At 50.3% G+C, this 24,998-nt stretch overlaps 1 protein-coding gene across 1 annotated transcript in view; it reads left to right on the forward strand.

The window, feature by feature from the left end:
- Positions 1-24,998, forward strand: part of LOC122157446 (phosphofurin acidic cluster sorting protein 1-like) — a 43,175-nt gene that overhangs the window by 11,641 nt on the left and 6,536 nt on the right. The window contains exons 2-9 of the mRNA XM_042813096.1: positions 16,161-16,248; positions 19,394-19,483; positions 19,798-19,923; positions 20,114-20,276; positions 20,436-20,527; positions 21,771-21,851; positions 22,612-22,671; positions 23,298-23,449. Of these exons, the coding sequence (XP_042669030.1) occupies positions 16,161-16,248; positions 19,394-19,483; positions 19,798-19,923; positions 20,114-20,276; positions 20,436-20,527; positions 21,771-21,851; positions 22,612-22,671; positions 23,298-23,449 (852 nt within the window). The remainder of the gene's footprint in view (positions 1-16,160; positions 16,249-19,393; positions 19,484-19,797; positions 19,924-20,113; positions 20,277-20,435; positions 20,528-21,770; positions 21,852-22,611; positions 22,672-23,297; positions 23,450-24,998) is intronic.

Here is a 24,998-nt window from a genome sequence, read left to right on the forward strand (position 1 = left end):
TGTGAAAACCCAGCACTCTCAGCAGCTGACATCCCCAGCAGGATCCTCAGCAGGCTGGTAGGAGTTGTTTGCTCTCCAGCCCAAAGGAGAGAAGAGCAGCGTGGCTGAAAAGCCTCCCTGTTGTTGTAGGTGGGATTCCAAAGCCAGCAGCAGCTCTGCCAGCAGGCAGAAAGACACTTGGATGAAAATCTGCTTTGAAACAGAGCTCGTGCTTACAGTGGCAATGGGAGCTGGCAGTCCTTTGGGCAGGTACTACAGTATCAGGTCTGTAGGTTCAGGTAATTGAGTGATGGAGCCATGGAAGAGAAGATAGGGAAGGGAAGAGCCAACCAGGGGACCAAGCAGCAAGCTCCTGTAGTGGGAGATGGCTGCAGGCAGCTTCTGCAGGTGCTGGTAGGCAGCAGGACCCCAGCGTCTGCTCATGGGGGCTGGTTTTAGCTTGGGTATGCAGGTAAACTGCCTCTAGCTTCTGCACATAGCTACGAGAGTCACGTTTGTGAGAAACTGCTCTGCAGCAGTAACTAAGTATCCTTGCTTTCTCGGAATGACCTTGCTTCTGATACACAATGCTTTATTGTCCTGTTGTAGGCGAGGCCATGGTATCTTTCATCTCATGCAAGACAAGCAGCTGGGCCACCCAACCCAAAGCTGTTGTGTGAGTGCTCATGGCAGCACAGCCAGTGCTGTCAGCTGACATCGTGGTAGCAGATTGCAGGACTCAGCACAGGACAAAACATGGAATGCAAGTACTCAAATCAAGCCAGCAGTGCTATTGTGATGGGGCTGCGTTCACACTATGGTGTGATGAAGGAGAAAAAGATTTGAGTATCCCCAGAGTGGCTAATTGCAGTAGCCTCACTTTGGCTGGAAGCCGTGCCGAGCCATCTCGATGCTGGTCTGAAAAGAGACAAATAGCTGTTTTGTGAGGTTTGTTCTTTGCTGGATTGGCAGCTTGAGTCAGTTCATCATGTGTTCAAACACATGGTGGTGACGGGGAGCTGCGGGGAGCTGGGAACAAGGCACAGGCTTCTGGTGGAGGAGGATGATGATGGCCAGGTGCACTGCTTTCCCTGGCTGTGCCCTCTGAAAAAGCCATGCCTGTGTCACTGAAGAGCTGGGGCGGTGTTTGATTCCTGTGAACATCTCTTACGAGGGCCTGCGTAAGAACTCATCCTTCCTGATTGTGTGTGAGGCTGTTACAGAATTTCCTGGGCACGGAGTGTTTTAGGCCCATGAAATACCTGGGGCTCCGTTCAGCAGGAGAGCGACCACGCGTTACAAGGGATTAAACATCAGTCAAGAGTGTGGCTCCCAGCCAGAGGTGAGTGCTGGGCAGGTCAGCAGTTGTGCTCAGACACCAGCTTAATCAAAAGCCATGCAAAACCAAGAATAACTGCCAGAAAGAGCTAACAAATAACTCCTGAGATGTGCAAATACCCCTGAAATCACGGTGTCGAGCTGTGCTGTTGCAGAGGGAGGCCAAAGCAGTGCTGACAGAAGTGCAAATGGTGGCTGAGTCTCACGTTTCAGCTTGTCTCTGGAATTGCTGGAATCATTTGTACTTTCTACGTGGCAATTAGGAGTGATCTGAGGGACTGACAGGAGCCATTGCAGTAAGCCTGCTAACTCCTGCTAATGCCGTAAGCCAAGGGGATTGGAGTGTTGTATGGCTGAGGCTTAAGCCAGGTGTTTAACATCAGGTGCTCAAGTTCAGGCTCTGAGAGCTGATGTAAACAAAAAGGAAGGGAAAATACCTGGTTTTCTATCAGGGATTTTGGAAAATGCTGGAAGACTGCTGTGCCCTGAATTGCTGTCAGCCCTCATAAAGTGGTTCTGAGCATTACTCACTCCACTGAGTCTCGTGTTACATTTTTATTGTCTGTTGTGCTTGGGAAGGCTGGGCAGAGAACAAGCTGGCTGCATTGCACGCAGTGTGTGTGCTGCTCTGGAAGAGGCGTGTGCAGTCCTCAGATGGGAAAACCTGTGGGAAGAATGCATCCTGATGGCTGTGTGGGGTCTGCCCGATGGTGCCTTCGCAGCCTGGCTTTGCTGGGTGCTGACATCCCAGCTGCTCTGGTGTCCCTTGGAGAGCCCCCATGCATACAGTTGAGCTTGGTTGGGCTTTTCTATGCCTGCAATTCCATAAGCAGGGTAACTGGCTGCCATCCAGCTGCCGGAAGGGCTCTTTCTGAATTTTCTGAGCGTGGTGGTCTCTGGTGGCGTGGGTTTGCAGAGTTGCTGTGGCAACCCACATCGGTTCCCCCAAGCCCCAGCCTGGTTCCCAGCTTCCCAATTAGCCTGGCTATTCATCCTGCTGTGTGAGATGGAGCAGCCCCTGAAGGGCAGGAAGCCTGTCTTCCCCAGGGGCTGCAGGGCCTTCCCCCAGCTGCCTCCCTGCTGCTCCTGCCTGCTCCCCCCTGCCACAGCAAAAGGTTCAGTGCATTTAGGTCAGAGTGAGCTAAGCCACAGTTTAAATCAAGCTTTTTGGAAGTAATTTGCCGTTTTCATTTAGGTGGAAAACAAACCCAAAAACATTGGTAACTTGAGCAGAAGCACAGCTCTTAACACAGCACTCACTGCAAGGCAGCTGGTTCCTCTGAAGTTTGTTTGAGTGGAATACTTCAAACAGGGCCTTGAGCTGAGCCCTCGTAGGCAGAATATTTAGAGGTAATTTAGGACCTGGTGCTTTCCAACAGAGGCACTCCCTGGGATGTGCAGCCAGTGCATGTCTGTCCTGTTCCCCCCATCCTGGCTCCGCGTGCTCCCCAGTTAGCTCCTGAAGCCCCAGTGCCTTCTCATGAGGATGCTTTTAGAGTGTGTCTCTCTCTGAGTGTTACAATGGGAGTCATCATGGGAGAAAATGGAATGTCTCCTAACTGATAACTAACTGGTAAATTAAATGCCAAGCATGCTGTAAAACAGGGGCATTAAGGATTGAAGAGAGGTAGCGGTATCTTTTTGTTTCTTTTAGACTGAATTTTAAACACGTCCATGTTGTTAGGCATTGTGAGGTATTACGTACACATCTGGACTGAAATTTTCTCGCTTTCCATTCAGGATTTTGATCCTTGTTTTTCTTGTGAGGTGCCTAGCACTAAGCACATAATATTTAGGGCAAGCTGAGCATACAGTGTTCTTCAAAAGCTATTAAAATCTTTATTTTTCAGTCCAGCAAGTTCTGCGTCAAGAGTCCCTGGTTACTGTTGGACATGCAGAGTTATTCCTCCTGAGTACCTGAACAAGTAACTGTGATGGAGCTAATCATGGTCACAGCCATGAGTCTTTCTGGCTGGGAGGAAAGCCAGCCTCAGCATCTGTACCCTCAACAACCTTATTTGTGTCAGATCAGCTCAGCTCTGTTTGAAGGTGTGCTGGGAGGTGCTTCCTTACAGCATACCTGTTTTTCCAGGCCTCAAGAGCTGCCAGGTGGAAGTGTGTGCCCGATGGCTTCATGGTGCATGGTGACTGCACCAGTTGTCTTTTTGACACCATCCAAGCCTCACAGTTTGCTGACAGGGACTTTTGGCTTACTGCTGTTCACTGGCTGGACCCTGCAGGCATCTTAAGTATTGTGTGTGGATGATAAGAAAACAACAGAGAAGCAAATATGCAGTCAGGGCTTGAATTCTTGCAGAGCTCTTAGTGATCTCACAAGGCACAGGAGTGGAGGTGCCTTGTAATGCCTGTGTGAAGTGTTCCAGTATGCCAGGCACCTGGAGCCTGGGTGCTGCAGGGGTTGTGCAGGGGTAGAGAAGAGCAGTTTGCTGAAGGCTAGCACAGGTTGTGAGCTTCAGTCTGGGCACATGAGTGTGTGTGCCATGTAGGTAACTGTGTGAGCTCTTGGGTTTCAGATTTGGGTTTGCAGCGCATCATGTCCATTCCTTGCCTTCCATGGGGGTGACTGGGAGTCTGACTGAAGTAAGGGTTGGAGTGGTGCTGGGTACGAAATTGCTGTAACTTGTTCCTACTTCTGCTATTTCAGAAAGTGCTCTCAAATATTTGTGTAACATCTCATTGCGTTTTCCTGCTGGCTTGCCAGGGCTGGTTGCCTTAGACACCAGGGCTCTGGTAACTAGGACAACAAGATCGAGCAGGCAAAGGTAGAAATAATGGTAATAACTTTCTCAACTCCTGAAATAGGCTTGTATGAACTGACACCACGCATGGGGTGACTGCTAGCAGCTTGTTCTCCATTGCTGACTGCTAACCTCGGGTCCTGCCACTGGAAGTGAGCCTGCCAGGCACATGTGGATGGGCTGACCGCTCCTCTCCACACTGAATGCTGGGGCTGGAGAGGAGTCCAGGAGGTGCTTAAGGCATTGGCTTTCTGCAGTCCAGCACCCCTCACCAAGACTCCCTTCTCTGCCCCCATATGAATTCGGTATTGTCAGGCAGTGTACAGAAGGAGGGACTGTCTCCTTGGGAGTGGTGGGCTTGGGAAGTGTACCACGTCTGCCCTTGGTTCAGCTCCCAAAAAGGGAAATACTTTTGGCTTCTTTGCTCACCTGGTAAGGATTAAAAGAAATTCCATTGCCAGCTGTGCTTGGTCAAAACCGTCTGCAAGAAACCTGCTTCTGATGTCTTGGTTGGCTGCACGTGTAGAGGTGGGGTCAGAAGTGTCAGCACCAAAGTGACTGAGCTGTTTCTGTGCTGGTCATGGTATCCAGCGAGAGGCTGAACTCTGCCCGGGGTATCCATGCAGCCTAATGAAAAGCTTAAGTTAAAGATCTGAGCCTGAAAAATAACTGCTCTGATGGGCTCCAGGCATCCCGTTGACAGATAGTACCTAGGCTGGGCCTATGGAACACGCTTCTGCTGTGGGTGTTGTCTCCCAGTTTAAGCAAGTATCTCAGTTTAAGAGCAGTGCTTTCTGTTTTTGAGAGTGATTTGTTTGTTTCCTGCCTTTTCTGCAAGATCCCGTTTGCTGGCTGTGCACGTGGGGCATGTACATAGGGTCTGTGACAGGCTGCACTGGTGAGGAGCAGCCAGGCTGTGGTAGGAGCTGTAAATGCTCACGCAGTAAAGAAGTGGTTGGGCAATATCTCACAGTAATGAGTTGGGTTTTTTTTTTTATGGACCACAAGGATCGCAGTCATCAACATGAAGAGATGTACTTTAATTGTGCATGTTGACTACTGTGTTTCATTCAGGTGGCCTGGGGCTAGCCTTCCTAGGGCCTGGCTGTCAGGCTGTCACCTTGTACCAGTGCCGTGGTGGTTGAGCAGCCTTGCTACAGGCCGGGAGCTTGAGGGAAGCCATGGCCCCAAGAGCTGAGCAGCCTTCTGGAGGAAGTTCTCAGAGGGGCATCTTCTGGGTAACAGGATGTGACAGAAGGCACCAAATGGCTGCAGCACCAACACTGTGGCTTTGTCCTCCTGTGGCCCTGTGACCATCTGATGCTGTGGGAGAGGTGCTGTGCAGTGCGCGCCCCTGTGCACGGCAGCAGTCAAGTGTGCCTGCAGGAGCTCTGGGAGCCTCCTGGAAGGCAGGCAGGCGAGGGTGTCTGGTGTGGCTGTGTGTTCTGGGGAAGCTCTCTCTGTGTGTTCACGCTACTTCCTCCCACGCCTCTGGGAGCTGTATGGGTTCAGTAGCGTGTCTGACACGTTTTAGAGGCTGCCAAGCTCCGTTTGCTCTCTCAAGGCTTGAGAAATGGGATGCTTGAGACAGAGTAACTTCAGTTAATTTAACATCAACGACTGTGTGTTGTTCTCCCTTCCAATGTGATGCAGTAACTCATAGAAGGATTTCAACCTTGAGAATGGATAACCTTGAGAATCGCTGCAAGTCAGGACTGGTTTGCCTTCTCATACCTAGGTGGAAAGGTACAGCAGCTTTGCCATCTTTGCTTTGGTGGACTAGTGGGGATGAGAGCCTCATGCAGACAGGTGGTACCTGGCAAGGGCAGGGTCTGTCAGCAGAGCTGGGGTGCCGCTCAGAGGGGCAGCAGAGCTGTGAGGGGTCTGGAGCACAAGTGTGATGGGGGGCAGCTGAGGAACCGGGGCTGTTCGGTCTGGAGAAGAGGAGGCTCAGGGCAGAGCTATGGCTCTGCAACCCCCTGAAAGGAGGCTGTGTGAGGCGGGGTTGGCCTCTGCTGGCAGGGAACGGCCATAGGACGAGAGGGGATGGCCTCACGTTGTGCCAGGGGAGGTTCGGGTTGGCTGCTAGGAACAATTCCTTCTCCAGAAGTGATTCTGCACTGACACAGCTGCCCAGGGAGCGCTGGGGTCACCTGGAGGAGTCCCAGAGCCGTGGGATGTGGCACTGAGGGACGTGGGCAGTGGGCTGGGATTGGACTTGGTGATCATTGCTAACAATTCTATGAGCATATGATACTGAGAAACACTGTTCCAAGAACAGAAGATTATTTGATAAACGTAGCTTGGGATTTGTGCAAGAGCATCAAAGAAGGTTAGGATGAAAGTAATTCTGTTGCATTTTTAGCCTTGACATTTCAAACCAATGAACTTTATTTTATTGGCACTTGAGACTGGGGAGACTTTAACAAAATGAAGGGGAAAAACTGAGGTCCCAGCTCTGTGACACCGCCTCGATATCTACACAGTCACTGCTTGAGCTAGGGTGGGCCTAAAAACTAGGGGATGGCTGTAGGTCTGTGAGATGTAGTTAATAGGCTGTTTGGATTTCCAAAATGCCTTCAACCAGGTTTCTCGGGAGCTTCTTAGAAAGCTATGCTGCTGCAGAACGAAGGGGAAAGTCCTCACGTGGGTAAATAATGGTTTAAATAAATGACAGGACTGTATAATCAGTTGTCATGGTGAAGTTGTCATGTCAGTTGTCATGTCAGCAGCAAAGATCTGGAAGGGTATGTGTACTCAGGTGCCTGTTTGCTGTAATCCTACATAGAAATCCTCCTTGGAGAAGACTGGTATAGCAGTGCAGAACTCTGACCCCGTGGTGTCTGTCAGGGGCCCATCTCCACACACACTCACACATACATACTCTCACTCTGTGCAGAGCTGTACCTGCCCGAGTTTATTTAGAGAGCATTTGTGACACTATGCTGAAGGCTCAGATGCGGCTTAGATTTGCATTGCAGGGATGCAAGTTGAGCTGTTCAGGCTCAGCCCTCCTTTTTCTTTCTGCCTTGACAGTGTTAAGAATCTAACCCTGTCTCTGTCTGGTGAAATAATGGTTTTGAAGCCCTTGAAACTTTCCAGAGATCAGCACACACATTTAAAGTAGGAGTGTTCCTTCGGGCAGTTTCTGAAGTGAGGGATGATATGAGGCTTCTTCCCTTTCCTTAGAAACTGGAACATCCGTACAGAGTCCTGAGGGAGAGCATCATGCATGTCTTAAGGAGCACGTTTCCATCAGACTGGTGCTGTGCAAGGTACCCTGGCAGCTGAGGCCAAGCTGACCATGTCAGTCTGACCCAGCCACAAGTTTTGATGAGCTCTATGTTTTCTTTGCATTCATGCCATTATGCAGTAACTAGCATTTGATTCTACCCAGACCCCGAGGTGGGCTTATGCTGGTGGCAGGGCTCAGGGACTCCTGGCTCTCCCCATGTAATGCTGCTCCAGGGAAGTACTGCCTGCTCTCTAGGAGCTGCTTGCTGGCACTTGGGAGCTCATTGCCATTCAGGGGAAGTAGCTGAAACTTCTCTGGAAAAAGTAGGTCAGGGAAATGTGCCCATCAGGAATGTCTGGAGGGAGAAAAGGGGATTTGATGAAGGTGATAGCAGCCTAGCACAGTTCAATTCCATCTGTTTCTATTGAAGAGGTTTGTGGCTTTAATGTAAATCAGAAAGGCATCTATAGATATGATATTAGAAAAAAATGATTCTCAGAACAGCGAAGCACTGGCACAGGCTGCCTGGGGAGGTGGTGGGGTCACCATCCCTGGGGTGCTCCAGAGTCATGGGGATGTCCATGTCCCACTGAGGGACGTGGTTAGTAGGGTTAGGTGGGTTGGTGGTTGGGCTAGGGGATCTTAGAGATCTCTTCCAACCTTGAAGATGCTATGATTATATGTAAAAAGCCAGTTCTTGTTAAAGTGGCACCTGAGCTTGAGTCCTAAGTGGGACCCTTGGATCTGGCTCCTCCATGCCCTTGGGCACTGCACTCTCCCTCTCTGCACCCTTGAGACATGCAGCAAGGCAGGGAGCACTGGGGGTCCGTGCTGAACCAGCAGCAGCTTTGCTAAGCTGTGCAGTGTGGTGGGAGGATGAGGCCAATCCTCTTCATCTCTTGCAGTAGCAATGAAAAGAGATGAGTGCAAACAGCTGCATTTTGGCTGGTTGCTTTTTAGCTAGAGGGGATGGTGGTGATGGAAGGATTTCTCTCACTTGCTTTCCAGCACAGCGGTGGAAGAGAGATTTGGTTCACCAGAGTGGTAGCATTGGTTCAGATGAGGCTTAGTGGGAGTTGAACATTGCTGTCCAACTTCTGGCCACCTGGCTGGTTTGCATAGCTCTTGCTTGCACCCCGCATTCTCCCGACAGGAGTGCTTTTGATGCTAATCCAAACGTCTCTGTTTCCTCTTAGCTGAGAGCTCTTCAGACAGGGCTCTTATTTGCCAACAAAATGCTTTGGGGTTTTGTTTATTTGTTTTACAAATAGCTGTGCATGTACGGGAGGGTGGTTGGAGAAGAAACCTCAGAAACAGCAGCAGCCTCTTCTGCTGTAGCAGTTGAGCTGTCCTTGCATCACTCAGGGCTGTCAGCAATGAGGTAGCAACAACCCTTCTCTTCCTCTTTCCAAAGAGGCTCTGTTACTAGTCTTTAGTTATAGGAGTAATACGTGCAGCTTCAGTCTCCTGCTCTGCTGATGACCAAAATCTAAATCAAGAGCACCTTCAAGCACTGTGCTCAGCAGAAAGCATTTCAAGATGGTAGTGCTTCAACAGCTCCTATCATAAAGGCAAGGCCCGGGGGAGGAGGCTTGCTTCAGAAAACTCACCAGGACTTATGCAAAAAAAAATAGATCTCGAGATGCAGCACATGAATACATCTTCGTGTCAATACTTTTGGCAACATGCACTCACCCATGACTTCGGCCAGTGCAGATGGGTGGGCCTCAGGCCTTTTTGAGGGAGGTCAAGATGTTCAAGGCCAGGCTGGATGGGACCCTGGGCAACATGCCTGATATAGTTAGTGGTCAGGAACCCTGCTCACAGCTGGGGAGTTGGATCTTTGAGGTCCCTCCCAACCCAAGCCACTCTATGATTCTTTGATATGATTTTTTTTGTGAATGCTTATTTTAGGAGTCCTTGGAGTCTTGGATGAGAGTTGGATCCTTTGTCCCTTTTGGTGATGGAAAGAGAACCATGCGAGGCTGTTAGGCACCATAAGCTTCCTTCCTCCAGGATGGGCCAGAGGTGGAATATCAGCTGCTAACAGTCATGCTGCTCATTCTGCTGCTGTCAGCAGACTCTGAGGCTCTGCTGCAAGCTTGCATCTGCCCTTCTTGCATTCTGGGGCAACTCAGCTACGTGGAAGAAGCTTTGTGTACCGTCTCACAGAGGCAGGCTGAAGTCAGTAGTCCATTTCTGGGCATCCCTCTACCACCTGCTGTTCAGCAGCATGGGCTCAGAGTGATCAACAAGGTGAAGTGCACCCACTCAGCTGTGAACTCCCAGTGGCCTTTCCTCCAGGGATCCTATGTAATCATAGGGTCACACAGTGTATTCATTTCTAGCTTACTTTTTTAGGAGTGAAGAGTGACTTCTCTTGTGTTTACTAGATGGATAAGTCGCTCACAATTAATCTGCTTTTGTATGAAAATGAGAATTGAGTTTAAATCTCCAAAGTCAGCCCTTTCAGTTGGCTCACTGAGGCTATTTTAGGTATAGTGGATTATAAGAACATTCAACCAAACACGTTTTTCATGGAAAACCCAATTAATTGGATGGAGGATCATTATTCATGAGTAGTCAAACCAATGGATTCTGGTCAGTATTTTCCAGGAGCCTGAAGCTAGCAGATCTTATCTTACATACCCTCTTACTTACTTGGCAGTTCAAAGGGGAAAACCAGCTTTCTGCTCCTTCAAGCTCTGAGTTGGTTTCTTCTGCTTTGCAACTTGCAATTAAAACCAAGTGTTTCATTTCAGTTTGCTTGTGGTATTCTCCATTTATCCAGGGCAGGAGGTGGCTGGTTGGGCTCTCAGCTAACCCTGCTTCCAGATGTCTGCCTTGTGAGTTCCCTCAACTTGCTGCTTTCAGTTCTTTGAAGCTAAGAAGCATTTTACTGCCATTTCTTTTAAATTATTATTACCATTATTATTAGCTGCATAGTAGGATGACTGTTAAAATCTGTGTCTGTTTTACTTAAGTGTATTTCTCTTTTTCCAAAGACTTGAATACAATATCTCCCCTTTTGTGTCCACTCTGAGGAGTGCTGTGTTGGCTCTTGTCTGCACACATCTGGTCTGGAGGAAGGCAGCTGCAGAGGTGATTGAATGGCAGGGATTTCTGCAAACATTCTTGTGCTGAGGATGCAGCATGACAGAACCTGCAGGGCAGCTCAGGACTGCTGAAGCAGGAGGCTCTTGGCCCAGATGATGAATGGTCAGCATTGCACAGGCCCCAGAAAGTGCATCCACCTGGAAAGCACAATGCATCCATGACCAAGGACCCTGTGGACTGAGAAGGGCTGTATGCGTTCTTAACCTGGCCCCATTGTAAAACCCTGGCCTGGAGCAGTGTGCCCTGTGTCAGGCTCAGGTGCTGTCCTTCCAGGACTTGCTGCCTGACTTCTGTTCCTCCTTGGCTTTCCTGGAAGCAGGAGCTCTTGCCCGTGATGGTCCTGCTCTCGCAGGATGCTCTTGCTTCTTCTGATGTGACCTTCTTCCTTCCTTTGATTGTGTTGTGTGTCCTCATCCTGTCCCTGCTGGCATCCTTCATCTCTTCTGATTACAGAGTTGGATGCTGTCTAGAAGCTCTTTTGGCACTGAACCTGGATGCTTGGGTTACGTGGGGCAAAGCAGTAAGATTGTGTGCAGAGGAGACAGAAGTTTTAGATAAGACTCCCAAAATCCCTGTAGCCAGAAAGGCTATTTGCAGAGTATTCAGTTTTGACTAGGACACAATCGGACACATTGTACTTTGTGGCAGTGCTGGAGAGTTAGATTAGTGTTCTGTGTGTGTTTGTTTGTTTTCCATACAGGATTGATGTACTTTGGCTGTTGCAATGTGAAGGATGGCAGGGTTGTGTATGGTCGTGCTGAGGGCAGAGGTAACTCCAGTGGGGTCTGACTAAATGGCCTATACGTGCCTCTCTAATTACCTCTTGATTTTAAGCAGGGATTATTCTTGTAAAGCCTTACTTAAATTTGCCAGGGCAATTTCAATGCATATCAAACTCTTTAAAAGTGTAGGTGACACCGGAGGACATTGGTGGTATTTGCTTCTATGAGCAGGACCAGATTGCTCCCATTCCCTCCACTGAAGACAGCTCCATGACACTGAGATGGTTCTTCCAGACAGTGAGGCCAGGGCTGCAGTGAGAGCTTTGCTAAAGCTGGGCAGCATGGCTTTGGAGCACACTGCACTGACTGTGGGTGCTCCCTAATGGGGAGCTGGTGGGGACTATTGCAGTACATTGGACTGAATATGGGAACCTTGGACACACTGGGCTGCTGGTGCTGTGCAGGAATCAGGGGAAGCATCCTGTGCCTGCAGTGATGGTGGAACTGTTGCTTCTGTGACAGATTGGCCTAAAGGACTGTTCTGACATCTCCTGCCCAGCTGGTTGCCCCTGGCCCTGCCACTGCCAGGGATGAGGTTCACCTTCTAAGGCCAAGTACTCCAAGGGTGTCTGTGGGGTTTGGGCAAAGCAGCTTGTACTTGGGAATCCCTAAAGGATGTGTTTCTGTGACCAGCTTTTTGCCAGGAAGCAGAAGGAGCCCTGCGTGCTTCTTGAAAGGACATCTTCAGATAGAGAAGGCAAACATAGGGTGCTCCTAACAAGCTGTGAATGATTTGGGACCTTGGCTTCTCTGGTCTTGTGTTTTGTTGTGGTTTCTGCACATTGCTATGCATGCCATTGGTAATTTGGCTGGGTTTCATCTTTTAGATGCTTGCCTCTTGGCCCTGGGGTCTGAAGATAGCCTGGTCTCACCAGGCTGTTGTGCTAGCCCTCCCTCCAGGCATGGGGCCATTTGTCTGAACCTTTTGCAGCATTTCTTTGTGAGGAACTGCCAGATATTTCTGAATGAGTTTTTTTCATTTGAGAAGTACCTTCCTGAGATGCCCAGATCCTGGGCCTTTGGTGAGGTCGGCTCCCTTGATGTTGATGACATCCTTGAAATTCTGTCCTTCTCTTCAACATTGTCACCAGCTAGTTTACAGTCATGTGCAGTCTTAATTATTGCCAGCCCTTCTTTGCCACTTTCCTCCATGCTGGATAGGCAGCTCCAGAGCTGCCTCTTCTGACTGTTTTCAAAACTCTCCAGTATTTGGCCTTGAACTAGCTTTTATTTCTTTTATACGTTCCCATTCACAGTTTGATCAGTGAACCAAAACAAGTCACGTTTTTGTCCCTTCTACTTCACTTGGCTGGTACTGTCTTATGAAGGTACAGGTGGGTGCCAGACTTCAAACTGGCCAAAAAGAAAAGGTTTGAAGCAGAACCAGTGGGAGAAACCTTAAACAAAGGCTGAGTACATCTGGGAAGGCAGCAGAGCAGCTTTGTTACAATAGCAGCACTCCAGCTGGTGCAGTTATCAGGGACAGTAGTACTAGCCCGTGATGATTTGTTAGGGCATTTCTCTGCTGCTGACTTTTCCTAGCACAGAGCAGCGTGACCAGACTGTAAAATGGTATTGTGAGCTGCCAGCTTTGTGTCTGACTTGAATCAGATTGAATGTTAGCAGGCAAAGAACTTTGTTGGGAAACATGCAGTACCCATTAGTGCTTTTGTCTTCACACTTAGCCCTGAGGAAGAGAATGATTTTGCATATCATGTTAGATATTGAGAATCTTGTGCCTTCTGGGCAACATCAGCAGATGCATCACTTGGCTGTGCTGCATCCTCCTTCACACCTGGCTGCCCCACACACAGGTAGCACACAGCTCTGAGCCTCTGGGTGGCAGCCCATGCAGCTTTGGAATGCATTGAGTGGAGCAGCTGGATGCAGTGTGCTCAAGGGCAAACCACTGACCAACCCAGAGCTGATGAGAGATTAAAGAGTTAGGCACACTTCCAAGGGCTGATTGAGGCAGGGCATGCCTGAAAAACGTCTGTATGCTGTGAGACAGTGACATTTAATGCCAATACAGATGGACTGCCCAGGCAGATGAGAGCACCTGGGGCTGCTGGGGTGGACTTCCTCTCCTGTGAGGACGGAGAAATCTTGCTCCAGGGCCACGAGGGTCAAGGAGACAAGATGGATGTAGCCGCTGTAGAAGACACTGTTTTCTTCCCTTTGCTTTCCCATTTGTCCTAACAGAGGATGTTGCCTTGTGCTTTGGTGGCATGCACCCTTCTGACACCAACACTCTCACCTGCTCCTGGTGTGCCTTTGCTCTCTTCCCCTATGTAGGGTTATGAAACTGGATTAGGTTTCTCCTATGTGTGCACCAGCAGCATCTCATTGCGACGAAGTGCAGTACCTTGACTTCACAAGGCTGGGAGAGTGTCCTGGGCAGCATTGTGCTGGGCACAGCACATTTCTGTGCTCTTCTCCATCAAAGGTGAGCTAGGCAGGCCTCTGGGCAAAGCAAATCTAACTTTCTACAAGCATCTGGGCCTGGGTGCTGCAGGGAGAGCTTCAGGGCATCTCTAGTGCTTGAAGTGCCTGATCTTGGCTCACTGCCTCCTGCGCTCCAGGGGTAGGGTTTGCAGGAAGCAAACAGAGAAAGGAGCAGGAATACACAGCCGGGTCCTTTGTGAGCCTTGCTGAACAGCTGGCATCCCTCCAGGAGCCCTGTCTCAGAGGTGGGTATCACCTTGGAAAACAAACTGGAGCTGTCAGAGTCAGGAAAAACATCAAAGAGCTGCTAAACAGCTGCTGTTGAAGGCTTAGCCTGCAGCTGTGCATCTCATAGCATTAGTATTGACAAGGATGCGTGAAGGAGTGCTGCTGAGAAGGGTGGGTGTGCTCCAGCATTTGTAGATGGCATAGGAGCTTCAGGAAAAAACCAAGCAGCCTGGCTGCTGCCACTTGAAGTCAGTCACAATATTCAGGAAAATAATACTTACTGCCCAGAGCTGTAACTCACCAGTGGTCAGTGAGCCAAGCACGGAGCAGTGCAGGACGCCAGCACACCCTGTTCACCCTGAGCTCAGATCTGCCTCTGCCAGGAACCTTTTCTAGCCCATGGGTAAGTTTTTGGGCAGCTGTGTAGCTCCCATTTTGCATAGTGCTTGTAAAGCTGCTGCTCCCCCTTCCTCTGGTGTAGCCAGATCTTTGTATTGAGACAAGAGGTAGGTCAGAATTGTCTTCCTCTCCCCACTAATTGCTCTTGCTGCGTACCCCAGGCTACTGGGCAAAGCTCTAGCCTGTTCTTCCTGTACCGTGCACACCTTGTGTTTTCTTCCCTTTTTCCTTGCCCCTCCAGCAGCCAGAATAATGGTACCTCTGGTTTCTGGGTTGTGTTGCCCTGGCATCAAGGGCTTTAGGGATTTGCTGAAACATTGGCTGTGCAATGCGACAGGAAAACCATCCATGGTGTGTGTGTCATCTGGGAACTGCCATTGCCTGCAGGGGAAATGGGCTGGGAGGTTCTTCAGACCAGAGCCAGGGCTCTGATGCTGGAACTGAATTTCACTAAATGTATGTGTTGCAGGAAATTTGCTTTTCAAGGTATGCTCACGAGGCAAGTTGGTCACAGTGATAAAAAAGTTCCATCGGACTTCAGAACAAAAATTCCAACTCATTTTACTGGGGAGGAAGGAAACGGCTCGCTAGCAGCAGCCTGGATCTGGGAAGGGAACAAGTATACCTATTTGGGGATGGGAGTGGCTCCAAGTATGAGTTTGGTGCCTGTGTTGTTTGTGTATTCTGAAAAATTTCACCTGTTGTGATCATTGTGGATCAGTCCCGTCCTGTAGGGATCTGCAGGGATTAGTGGGGGACCCATTGCTGGCCAGAAATGGCACTAAAGCCAAAGCAGTGACACAGATCTGGGCGATGCACAGACTGATTAAGTAACAGATAAAAAGAGGGTCATTAGGGGTAGGCAAGCTGCTGAGGAGCACTGTTTTAAAAAAGTTGTACTCAATTGCTGTAAATAAATACGTGTAGACTCCAGAACATGCATGCTAATCTGTCTGGGAAGGGAGGTGGTGCTGCAGAATGCAGGGTTTTGGACAGGGTTTGGGGTTGCAGGGTCGCAGCTGTGCCTGAGCAAATGAGATCAAGGATGCAAGAGCCCCGTTGTTTCAGACTGAGGAAATAGTCAGAGCTTGTAAGTATGCATGTACACTTCCTTGAGGAGAAACACCAGCTACTGATGGGATTCCCAAATTCCTCTGGGTGGAGTACAGGGGGCTAATGAGGAGACTGCTTTGGATAAGGAGCACAGCTGCCAGGTAGAGCTGTAGTCTTCTAGTATCCTTAAAGGCTCCTTCAGAGTCCCTGGAAAGCCAGTCAGTGCTGGCTGGGGAGTGGTGCTAGCTGTGCTTAGCCCCTCTGCGAGCTTCTCCCTGGTTCAGCTGCTAGCTGCTGTTCCCATGCTGGCCGTCTCATGGACACCAGCTGATCCTTTGATTGCTGAGCTCAGTTTCCTCGGTGGGTTTTTCACCAGGCCGTGTTTCCACGTTTAGCTCTGGTGACACTGTGCAAGGAACAGCTGAGTTGTGATGTCTGCACGGGAACATTCGCCATAACTAAGTCCAGGATAAGAGTGGATTTAAGTACTTTGGTTTATAAATAAACAGCACTCGTGGCCAAGGTAGGTTTAAGCAGAGCTGGCAACGGTCCTGCTAGGGAAGGGATCTCATCACCACACGGCCTGCTGTTGGACTTCCTGTCGCATGCTAATCCGTTAAGCCTGCTTTAGCTCCGTTAATTTTCCTTCTTTCCTTTTTTCCCCAATGGGCTGGCTCAGGGGCTCGTGAATGCCAGCGTCCCTTGGCCAAGCCCGTGCGTGCGGCTGGGCTGAGCATCCAGGCTGCCTTCCCAGCACCGGGTACCATGTGGCACAGCCCCAGGGATGGTGGTGCCTGAATGCGTCCCATTCTCTCTGTCTTACAGGCTCTGCAGTCTGCGCCTGAAGAAACTCACAGTGCTGAAAGAGCTGGACAAAGAGCTGAGCTCTGTGCTTATCGCCGTGAAGATTCAGGTAGGCTCCTCTCCCTGCTGCTGCCTGATGGCGGCGAGCCCGTCCTTGTGCCCTCCGTGAAGTGCTGGTCTGTGCGTCCCTCCCTCTGTGCTGACCCCTCATTCCTGTGTCATTTAGCAGCCTTGGGGAGATTTGGGCTCGCAGGTAGGTAGCAATGATGTTGCAGGAGTAGGTGCAAGCTGCCTGGTGCTGGGTGGGCATCAGGGATGAATGTAGGTAGGCACTGGGACTGAGAGCATCCTGCCTCAGCCAAAGGTATGCTCTCAGGCTGCTGTTGGAAGGTCAGCATCCCTACCCCATTATTTCCAACCCCTTAAGCTAACCTTAGGTGTGGGTGCTTTCTGACAGCACTCTCTGTCTGGATTCCCATCCTGAGTGGGGCAGGAGGGCTGTGTGATGGATGGGGCAGCTCTGTTCATGCCTTCTGCTGCCATGTGCACCCAAAACAGTCTTACTGCTGCCTCGGCTGCCCCCTCCTTTTCACCATGCCTCTACTCTGAACCAGGGAGAAGGAAAGGCAGAGGGAGTTTGCCGCCATCTCATACGTGCGGTCCAGCCCTCTCTGCAGCTGCTGGTGGAGAGAAGTCCTTGGGGGTGCAGCCGTATGCTTTGCCAAGGAACATCACTGGAGGAGCCTCCTAGGCGGGCTGCCCTCTCCGCAGCTCCCCTAACCCAGCTGGGGTGCCGGTGTCCTTCCTTCGTTCTTGTCAGCAGGCTGGGAAGCCGCTGATCCCATTGAACGCACCGTGAGGCGGGAGCTCAGCAGCTTTGCGCTCCCACAGAGCTCTTTGTGCTGCACACATTAGGACCTAAATCCTGGATTAGTGCTGGAAGCTACTGCGTTACTGGAGCTCCGGGAGCTGGGATTTGCCTTCATGGCAGGCCTGGTTCGTTGCCCAGAAGGATCTGAAAGGGTCTGAAACAAGGGGCCTGGAGGGAGGAAATCAGGAAGGTGCTGCAGTCCACGCATAGTTTGTCAGCATCCTGCTTGGCTGGCTGCATGTATGGTGCCATCCAGGAAAGCTGAAAGCACTGGCTGTGCCCCCTCGATGTGGGCACTCGTGAGGGAGCGAGCTGGGCAGGAGAGAGCTGCCTGGCCACAGGAAGGAGGGAACAACCAAGGCTGGGCTGCGGATGCCAGCAGCGCAGGGCTGGGGCTGGAAGTGGGCTGGCTGCATGGAGACCCACATGTCTGGGAGGGCTGTGCTTCTACCTGGGCTGCCTCCGCAGGCCTGAGCAGCTGCCTTGCCAGGACTGTGACTGCCAAGGCTTCCTGGAAGGCAGATGGAAGCTGTAGGCAGCTTCAATGCAACCTGCCTACAGAACGATCTCAGATGGATCCATTCCTCCCGCTCCTCTCCTAGGTAACAGATGAGTCACACTTGCAAATAGCTGTTTGAAGGCTGCCCAGCAAGTGTTGCCATCTCTTGGATGGAAGCAGATGATGCATGCAGTTTGTGGAGGACCTGCAGCTTCCTAAGTAGGCAACTGGGGACTGGTGGAAAGGGTATCTATGTTCTCTCCCATTTCAGTGGTAGCTCTGCTGGACTGGGGTAAGGCTGTCAGGAAGCAGCTGCTCCGAAAGGCACCTTATGTGGAAACAAGGCTCTGACCCTTCCTGGTGCTGCCAGGTATGCCTGGCTTAGCACCACAAAGGTGCCATTATCTAGTCTTGGCTCCATAACTGTGATTATGGTGGGAAGGGAAATGCAATTCTGCTTCTTAGCAGAGAGACATCATCGTTTGGGAACTCCCCATTTTGAGCTGTGAGTAGGGGAAGCTGTCAAAGAAAAAGGAAAAGAAGTCCCCGTGCTCCCAGAGCAGGTGCTGTGGGAGGGATGCAGCTGCTCACTGGATGCAGCTGGTGGCTCTGGTTCAGCCTTTGTTGGGTTTTCTGCCTCTTGTCATGAGTAGAAGGTACTCGCAGGGTTTTCTTTCCACACCTCACTTCACAGGGTTCCTTCTGGTCTTGTTTGGAGATTTTGTACTCCTAAGCAATTCCAGTTACTCCTTAAGGAACCAAATTTCCTGATGATATTTAAAAAGTTATTCTTTCCCCAAAATCTTCTTCACCTCAAATTTTGGGTGGTGCTTTTCTGTCTGTTTCGGCCTGCTTTCAAGATGTGGCAATGACCGGGAGCCAGGTTTTTGCCTCAGTGGACAAGAAAAGGTCAACGCCTGTCACCTGTCAGGTAGTACAGGACTTTCCTTTGCCGTAGCTCTGTCCTCAGAAGTAACATCTTCCTGAAGAATAACTGCACTGGGCCATGTAGCCTGATGAAAGACCAAATCTTTGGTGGAAAGCCTCTCCAAACAGCAAACAGTGAATGTGTCAAAGTAAATGCTTGTAGCGGTGGCCACCTACCATCTCAATAAAGAGCAATGCAGGAAGGAAGAGTCGGTGCGTTCTTGGCCAGGAAAGCTCACAGATGGTGAAGGGGATTAGCTCCACCTCTTCTCTTCCGTCTCAGGAAGCCTTTTCACAGGGAAAGCCTTACTCCTGGCATAGTTGCTGGGAGCTGTGTTGCAGACAGCTCTTGGAAACCAAGGACTGTTTCTGTAGAGCTTGTCTTTGCTGTGGAGCCGGTGAGAACTGTGACACTGCATTACTGCAAGGTGTGGAGGCCTTTCTCGCTTCCTCTCTTTAGTTTTTGGGTTTGTTTTTTTTCTTCCTTTTTTAGCCTGGATAATATCAGCAGTGGCAGTGCAGGAAAAGCCTTCAACCAATGCCATTCAGGCTGGCCTGACGCTGCTGCAGTTCCCATCAGCGAAGCACCCTTGGTACTCTCTGCCCATCACCACCTCCTTTGATTGCAGAAGGGATGTAACTTTGGTTTCTGTTACTGGGCTACCTGCTTGCTACTTGGCTTTTGGGACTGCTGACCCATTTGCAGCGGACACAAGGAGAGCAGGAGGCTCTAGCCTTGTGTTTCTCTAGGATTTGGCTCCATTGCTGAAGGGTCTCTGGTCATGGCTGACTTAGACTTCTGCTGGCCATGGCATCTTTGGGGCATTTGGCAGCTCAAGAGGAATGCAGGGTTTGCAAGGTGGCTCTGAGAGATGGGGACAGAGCAGAGCCTATGTACGTGGTGCAGTGGCCTACATGCTCCAGCTTAGCTGTGTGTACTTACTGATCTTCTCATAGGGTTCAAAGCGAGTCCTGAGATCGAATGAATATGTTCTCCCACCTGGAGGCCTGATGGAGACCGAGCTGGAGCTGACCTTCTCATTGCAGGTACCTTGTCACTCTCCTGGTGCTTCCCTCACACAGCGTTCCTTTGCAAGTTCAGCTTTAGGGGCTGGCTGTGAAGGGGGCAGCCTCTGAAGAGGGCTTGGATCATAACAGTACAGGTTGATGCTGCTGGCCAGCTGCTCCAGTGCTTTGGGGATTGTTTTGCTGGGCAGTGGGGATTTGGAGGGTAATGTAATGGTCTTTGAGCAGGCCAGATCCTGCTGTATATCAACACTGGGGAAGAGTTCTCTACCTACCCTTGTGCTGTGCTGAGCCCTGCTATCATGCTGCCATCTCCCTATGCTTCCCTTCCCCAGTACCCACACTTTCTCAAGAGAGATGGCAATAAACTGCAGATCATGCTGCAGAGGAGGAAGAGGTACAAGAACCGCACAATCCTGGGCTACAAGACCCTTGCTGTGGGCATCATTAATATGGCTGAGGTATGGGGTGCTGGGATCAGGGGGGAGCTTGGCATGACCTCCCTGTACCAATGCAGGAAAGGGAGCTCCGCTGGCTGGCAGGCATTCAGTGCTGAGTGCTCTGGCTTTTTTTGGCTCCCCATGAGGCAGAGGAGCGGGCTGCCGGTCACCTGTATCACCTGCCAGGGGGCTTGTCTGTCTGTCTGCCTAGGTGATGCAGCACCCAACAGATGGAGGGCAACTCCTGAGCCTCCACAGCAACATGAAGGATGTGAACATCCGAGTGGCTGAAATCAGCATCTACTCTTTGTCCAGTCAACCCATTGACCATGAGGATGGGAGTGTCCCCTCTGGTCCTAAAATCAAAGCTTCAGGTGTGTTAATGCTCATCACAGACCAAAATGATGCCAAACCAAACATTTTGGGTAGGGCGTGGATGATGGTCTGCATCCCCAAGCACCTGCCAGCAATATTGGTCATTTGGCCTTGACATTGTCGTGTTCAGCTGAGGCATCTGCAGTATCTGCTTTCAGATCGCTCGCCAGACATTGATAACTACTCTGAAGAAGAGGATGACAGCTTCTCCTCAGAGCAGGAGGCCAGCGATGATGCTGTGCAGGGCCAGGTAAGGGAGGTCTGGTTTACATTTTGATCCCGTCTCTCGGGCAAGGTCTCACATCTCCCTGGCAAACATTTGTCATGGTTTCAGAGGGTAGAGAGCCACAATACCTGGCAGCAGGAAGGACTGTGGGCTGCAGCCAAGCCCAAAATGAGGCAGGGAACTTTGGAGAGCTGCAGTGTATTTGGGTGAGCCACAGGTGTCACCCACGTGTCCTTGGAGCTGTCTAGTCTGCAGCAGAAATCCCCCTGCTGAACACTCTCCACCTTGCACCACGGATTCTCTACCATCTGCTTGTGTTAAAAGACCAAAAACTGCCCTGAGCTGCCCTCTCTCTGGGAGATGATAAGAGGTTTTCAGAAGTAGAAGTGTGGGTCTGAAAATAGTCAGGTGGCAGAGCCATCCCAGCCCTGTAGTGAGTTGTGCCACTGCTGGTTGCTGTTCTCCTGTTGTGGGGCGTACCCTCAAGGACAAAAAAGCCGGTAGTACCGTGCTCATCAGGAGCAGGGGCAATCCCAGATCCATTCAGCTTTGATCACATTACCTGTCCCACCGTACCAGACTAATAAATCACAGCTCTGTGGAAGCTGTGTGTGTCCTCGAGGCTCATTCCTGGAAGAACATTTCTGTATGATCCAGGTTTCTCATTGGCTGCAGGAATCCCTGGCTTATGTACTTGGTTTCTTTTCTAACCCCAAAGGTCTAATCTCTGCTGTTACTGGGCAAAGAAGAGCACTAGGGTCAGCGTGCTTTATGTACAAGCTGTTTCTCCCTGCTCTCCCTCCTGCTCTGCCACAGAGGCTGAGGGCAAGTCACTATAAGCAGGGCTTGTAGCCGTTCTCCCAGGTGTACGGGGAGGGTGTTGTACTCTCTCAGCTAACCCTGGAGAGGGGAGGCCAAGAGAGGCACACATGGGCCATGGAGAGGTTGGTGAGTGCAGAGAGAAGAGTTTTAGACTGCAGCAGTGGCTGTTGCAGAAGGCTGCTGTCCCTCCTCTGGACCTTGCTGCCGCATTTCCTTCCTGAAGAAGGAGAGGCTCTAGGGAAGAAGGTCTGTTTGGGGAGAAAGCTAAAGGGGGAGAAATAAGGTGTGTGGAGAAGGGCAGGAGAAGTGAGAAGCAAGGCTCTGGGAGCAGAGTGGACCAAAGCTTTTCAAATTAGGAGGTAAGTGTGGGGCAGGAAGATTCCAGGAGATGCTGCTCCATGGAGCATCTTGGTTGCTCTGATGTTCTGTGGTCTCTTGCCTGCAGGATCTGTTTGATGAAGAGGATGACTTGAGGAAAACCAAGAAGGCTAGGAGGAAAATGATCCGAACCACATCAATGACCAGAGTAACATCCATGTTTCCAATGTGTTCAAAGCAATGGAAAAGACTGAATTTCTCCCCTTCCTGGAGGGAACGGGATTGGGTTTTGGGGGGCAGGAGGTACTGGTACAGAGCAGGTGGCAGAGCCCTTGGTTCTGAGCAGAACAGGAAACCATCCTGCCATTACTGAGGTAGCTTGTTGCTCATAGCCATACCACAGCGTGTGGCCTGTACTATGCTTAGCTTGGCTTTATGTAGATAGTATTCTGTGGCTTCTGTGACATGATCTCTTCTCTCACTGCTTGAGGAGAAGGAAGACTGCTATGAGGAAGGCCATTAGCAGCCCTTCTGCTGCGCTGGCAGCCCCCTGATTTCCAGGCATTTCCTTGTCCCTGTCTGCATAAGCCCTGCAGATCCCTGGGTGCCTTCTCACTGAGTTTGTTCCCCTTATTCTCTTGACTGAAAGCAGCATTCCTCAAAGAGGTGTCCTGGGAGAAGGGGATTTAAATGGAGAGGAAGTGCTATTTCATCCTGTAGCAAAGAAAGTCAGAATCTTTACGAGCACCCTCAGTTGTGCTCATATACAGCAACTTCCTGTGCAGTCCAGAGTTAGTCCAAATCCAGCAACAAGTTTAAGGAGGAAGGGAGATTGCAGCTGAGCATGGGCCTATAGACCCAGAAAAGTACCAGTGGCCTATTAAAGACTGGGGGCTGTGCATTAAACATCGTGAAACTTGTTTTGATAGTTTTGCTGATCTTTATTTCTCTCCTTTGTTTTGTTTTAGCAACCAAACTTCAAGCAGAAGTTTGTGGCTTTGCTGAAGAGGTTTAAAGTGACAGAGGAGGTAAGAAGCAGAAAGGCTGACCCACCTGGCAGCATCTCTTTGCAGATGTGTAGATATCAGAGGTGCTGGAGGTGTGAGGCGTGAGCTGCAGCCACTCTGGAGTATTCCCAAAGGTGTTGTGAGATATGGCACAGACTGGGGCTTGGACAAAGCTTTCTTCTGCAAGAAGGCAGCTCTGAGCCTAATGATCAAATCCAAGACACCTTCCAAAAGTTCTTGTTGGGGGGAGTGGCCATGCTTGGAAGAGTGCTGTCATACACTGGCTGTGTACCAGGAAATGGCATTGCAGGGACTGCGTTCAACCTGCTCATCACTAAGAGCAGCCTAGTATCAGCATTTGGGTAGCTGGCCTAGGCTGTGAGCCTGCTGTGAGCTCATGGCACTGCTAGTGGAGCTCTGCCAAGGTGTCTGAACTCCAGGGGCTGTGGCTGCCTGAGATTCCTTCAGATGTCATGCTCGTGGCAATCTCCTGTGGCCAGTGACAATGTCACTTGCTCCTTCTGCAGGCTAGATTTGGCCCCCTGAGGTCAGAGCTGCAGCGCTGCTAGGAGGGAGCCTGCACATGCCTTGTCTGGAGTGGAGGTAACTCTGTATCTCTTCATTGCCCTCTGGGCTTGATCCCGCAGGTCCTGGATTCTGACCCTGTAGACCAGACCCAGGAGGTGGAAGAAGACCTGGGCTTGCTCTATGACAGCCTGGAAGAGTGCAACAACAGTGACAGTGGCCCAGAAATTGAGGACAACGAGAGTGTGCACAGTACACCCAAGCCCACCTTGAGGTAAGGATCACAGAAAGCCACAGGCCAACAACACAGTCCATGGAGCCTGGAGGAATGCTTTCTGATGCTTTTCTGTTGCTTGGACTAATGCAGGCATTGTCCCCTCTCTGTTCCCATTGCCACCTTCTCTTGACACATCTGAGCTCATCCCTTTCATATCCTGTTTAAAAACCACCTCAAAACTGCCTATTGAAATTTTGTTAGTTCATATTTAGTTTCATTTAATTTCCTCCCAGTCCAGCATCTGACACTGTTCCTGATCTGCTGGAAGAGTTTCTCCTTGATCTAAGCCCCTGCTGTTCCCAGCTCTGATATCTTTCTGCTAACAGTCCTGACCGTCTCAATTTCTCATACCAAAGCATGCCTGTCTTTTGAGTGCATTGTCTCATGACTGCTAGGGCTGGTTCCTGTGTCTCTGTGGGGTCTGCATGCAGTGTTCCAGCCAGAGGTGTGTGGCTAGCAACCATCAGTGATGTTCCTCATCTGACTTGGTCTCCTTGTGTACCTTGTGGCTTATCTTGCCCTCCCAAACACTGCTGACTTTGGCACAGAGGTCTCCAGTGGACCATGCAATGGAACCAGGCTTTTCTCCCACGTGTTCTGCATTCAGCTGGCCTCTCTGCTCCTGGCTGTTCTGTTTCTGTGCTGTCCTTTAGTGACAAAGTTGCCTTCTATCTTCCTTCTGCTTGGCTGCTTCACAGTGCCCCAGGTCTCTTCTAGCCAAGCCAAGATTACTTGTCCTTGTTGTTTCTATAGTGAAGTGTTTAAATCTTGTTTGGAGTAGTTTGAATCCCTGCTGAAGGTACTCAGCAGGGTAGCAGGCTTGGTCTGCGTAGGCAAGATGTGTGAAGAGAAAACTGCTGGATTCAGGAAGCACTTCGAGGCACTGGGGAAGGAAGAGGAACAGTGGTCATATCTCTCAAATCTACAAGCTGTTGTAAGAAGATGGCAGATGTGTGGGCAGGAGGGACCTGCATAGGTGGTCTGCTTGGATCTCTAAAAGGAATTTCATGTGGGCTCTCTCCCAAGGCTTTAAAGAAACAAAGGTGCAGTGAAAGAAAAGGGAAGCTCTCCTTTTGGTCAGATAGCACTTAGCACACGTAACTATTTAAACTATGTAAACTGTGAGGAAAGTCTGTTAAGAGTGTTTAAATGTAAGACCTGGCTCTGACCCTGCAAATCCCTACTTGCAGACATCTGCTTTCTAGGAAAGCATCCGGGACAAGTGCTGGTTTGTGCTTGCACCTTACGGCCTTCCTTGGGCGTTTGCTCTTTCTGGTAGGGAACCCTGTTATGCCATGGGCTGCTTTTCAGCCCATTCAGTGTCCCTAGCTTGGTTTGCTTTCTGTTGTCTCAGTTTCTGGTAGTGCTGAGTGTGGATCTCTTTGAATTCCTGTTAAAGGCTCTGTACTTTTTTTGAGTAGAAATGAGAGCCATATATAGGCTGTGTGTTTCTGATGCCCTGCAGAGCATTCCCACCTTTGTCTGAAGACCAAAAGCAAAGGAGCAAATGTCTCCTTAGGTTCTGAGAATGTGGATGGGGTGAGGT

This window comes from Centrocercus urophasianus, unplaced genomic scaffold (assembly GCF_019232065.1).
Source record: "Centrocercus urophasianus isolate 14NV4802_14NV808 unplaced genomic scaffold, USGS_Curo_1.0 seq_1378, whole genome shotgun sequence".
In the NCBI taxonomy this organism is placed as follows: domain Eukaryota; kingdom Metazoa; phylum Chordata; class Aves; order Galliformes; family Phasianidae; genus Centrocercus; species Centrocercus urophasianus.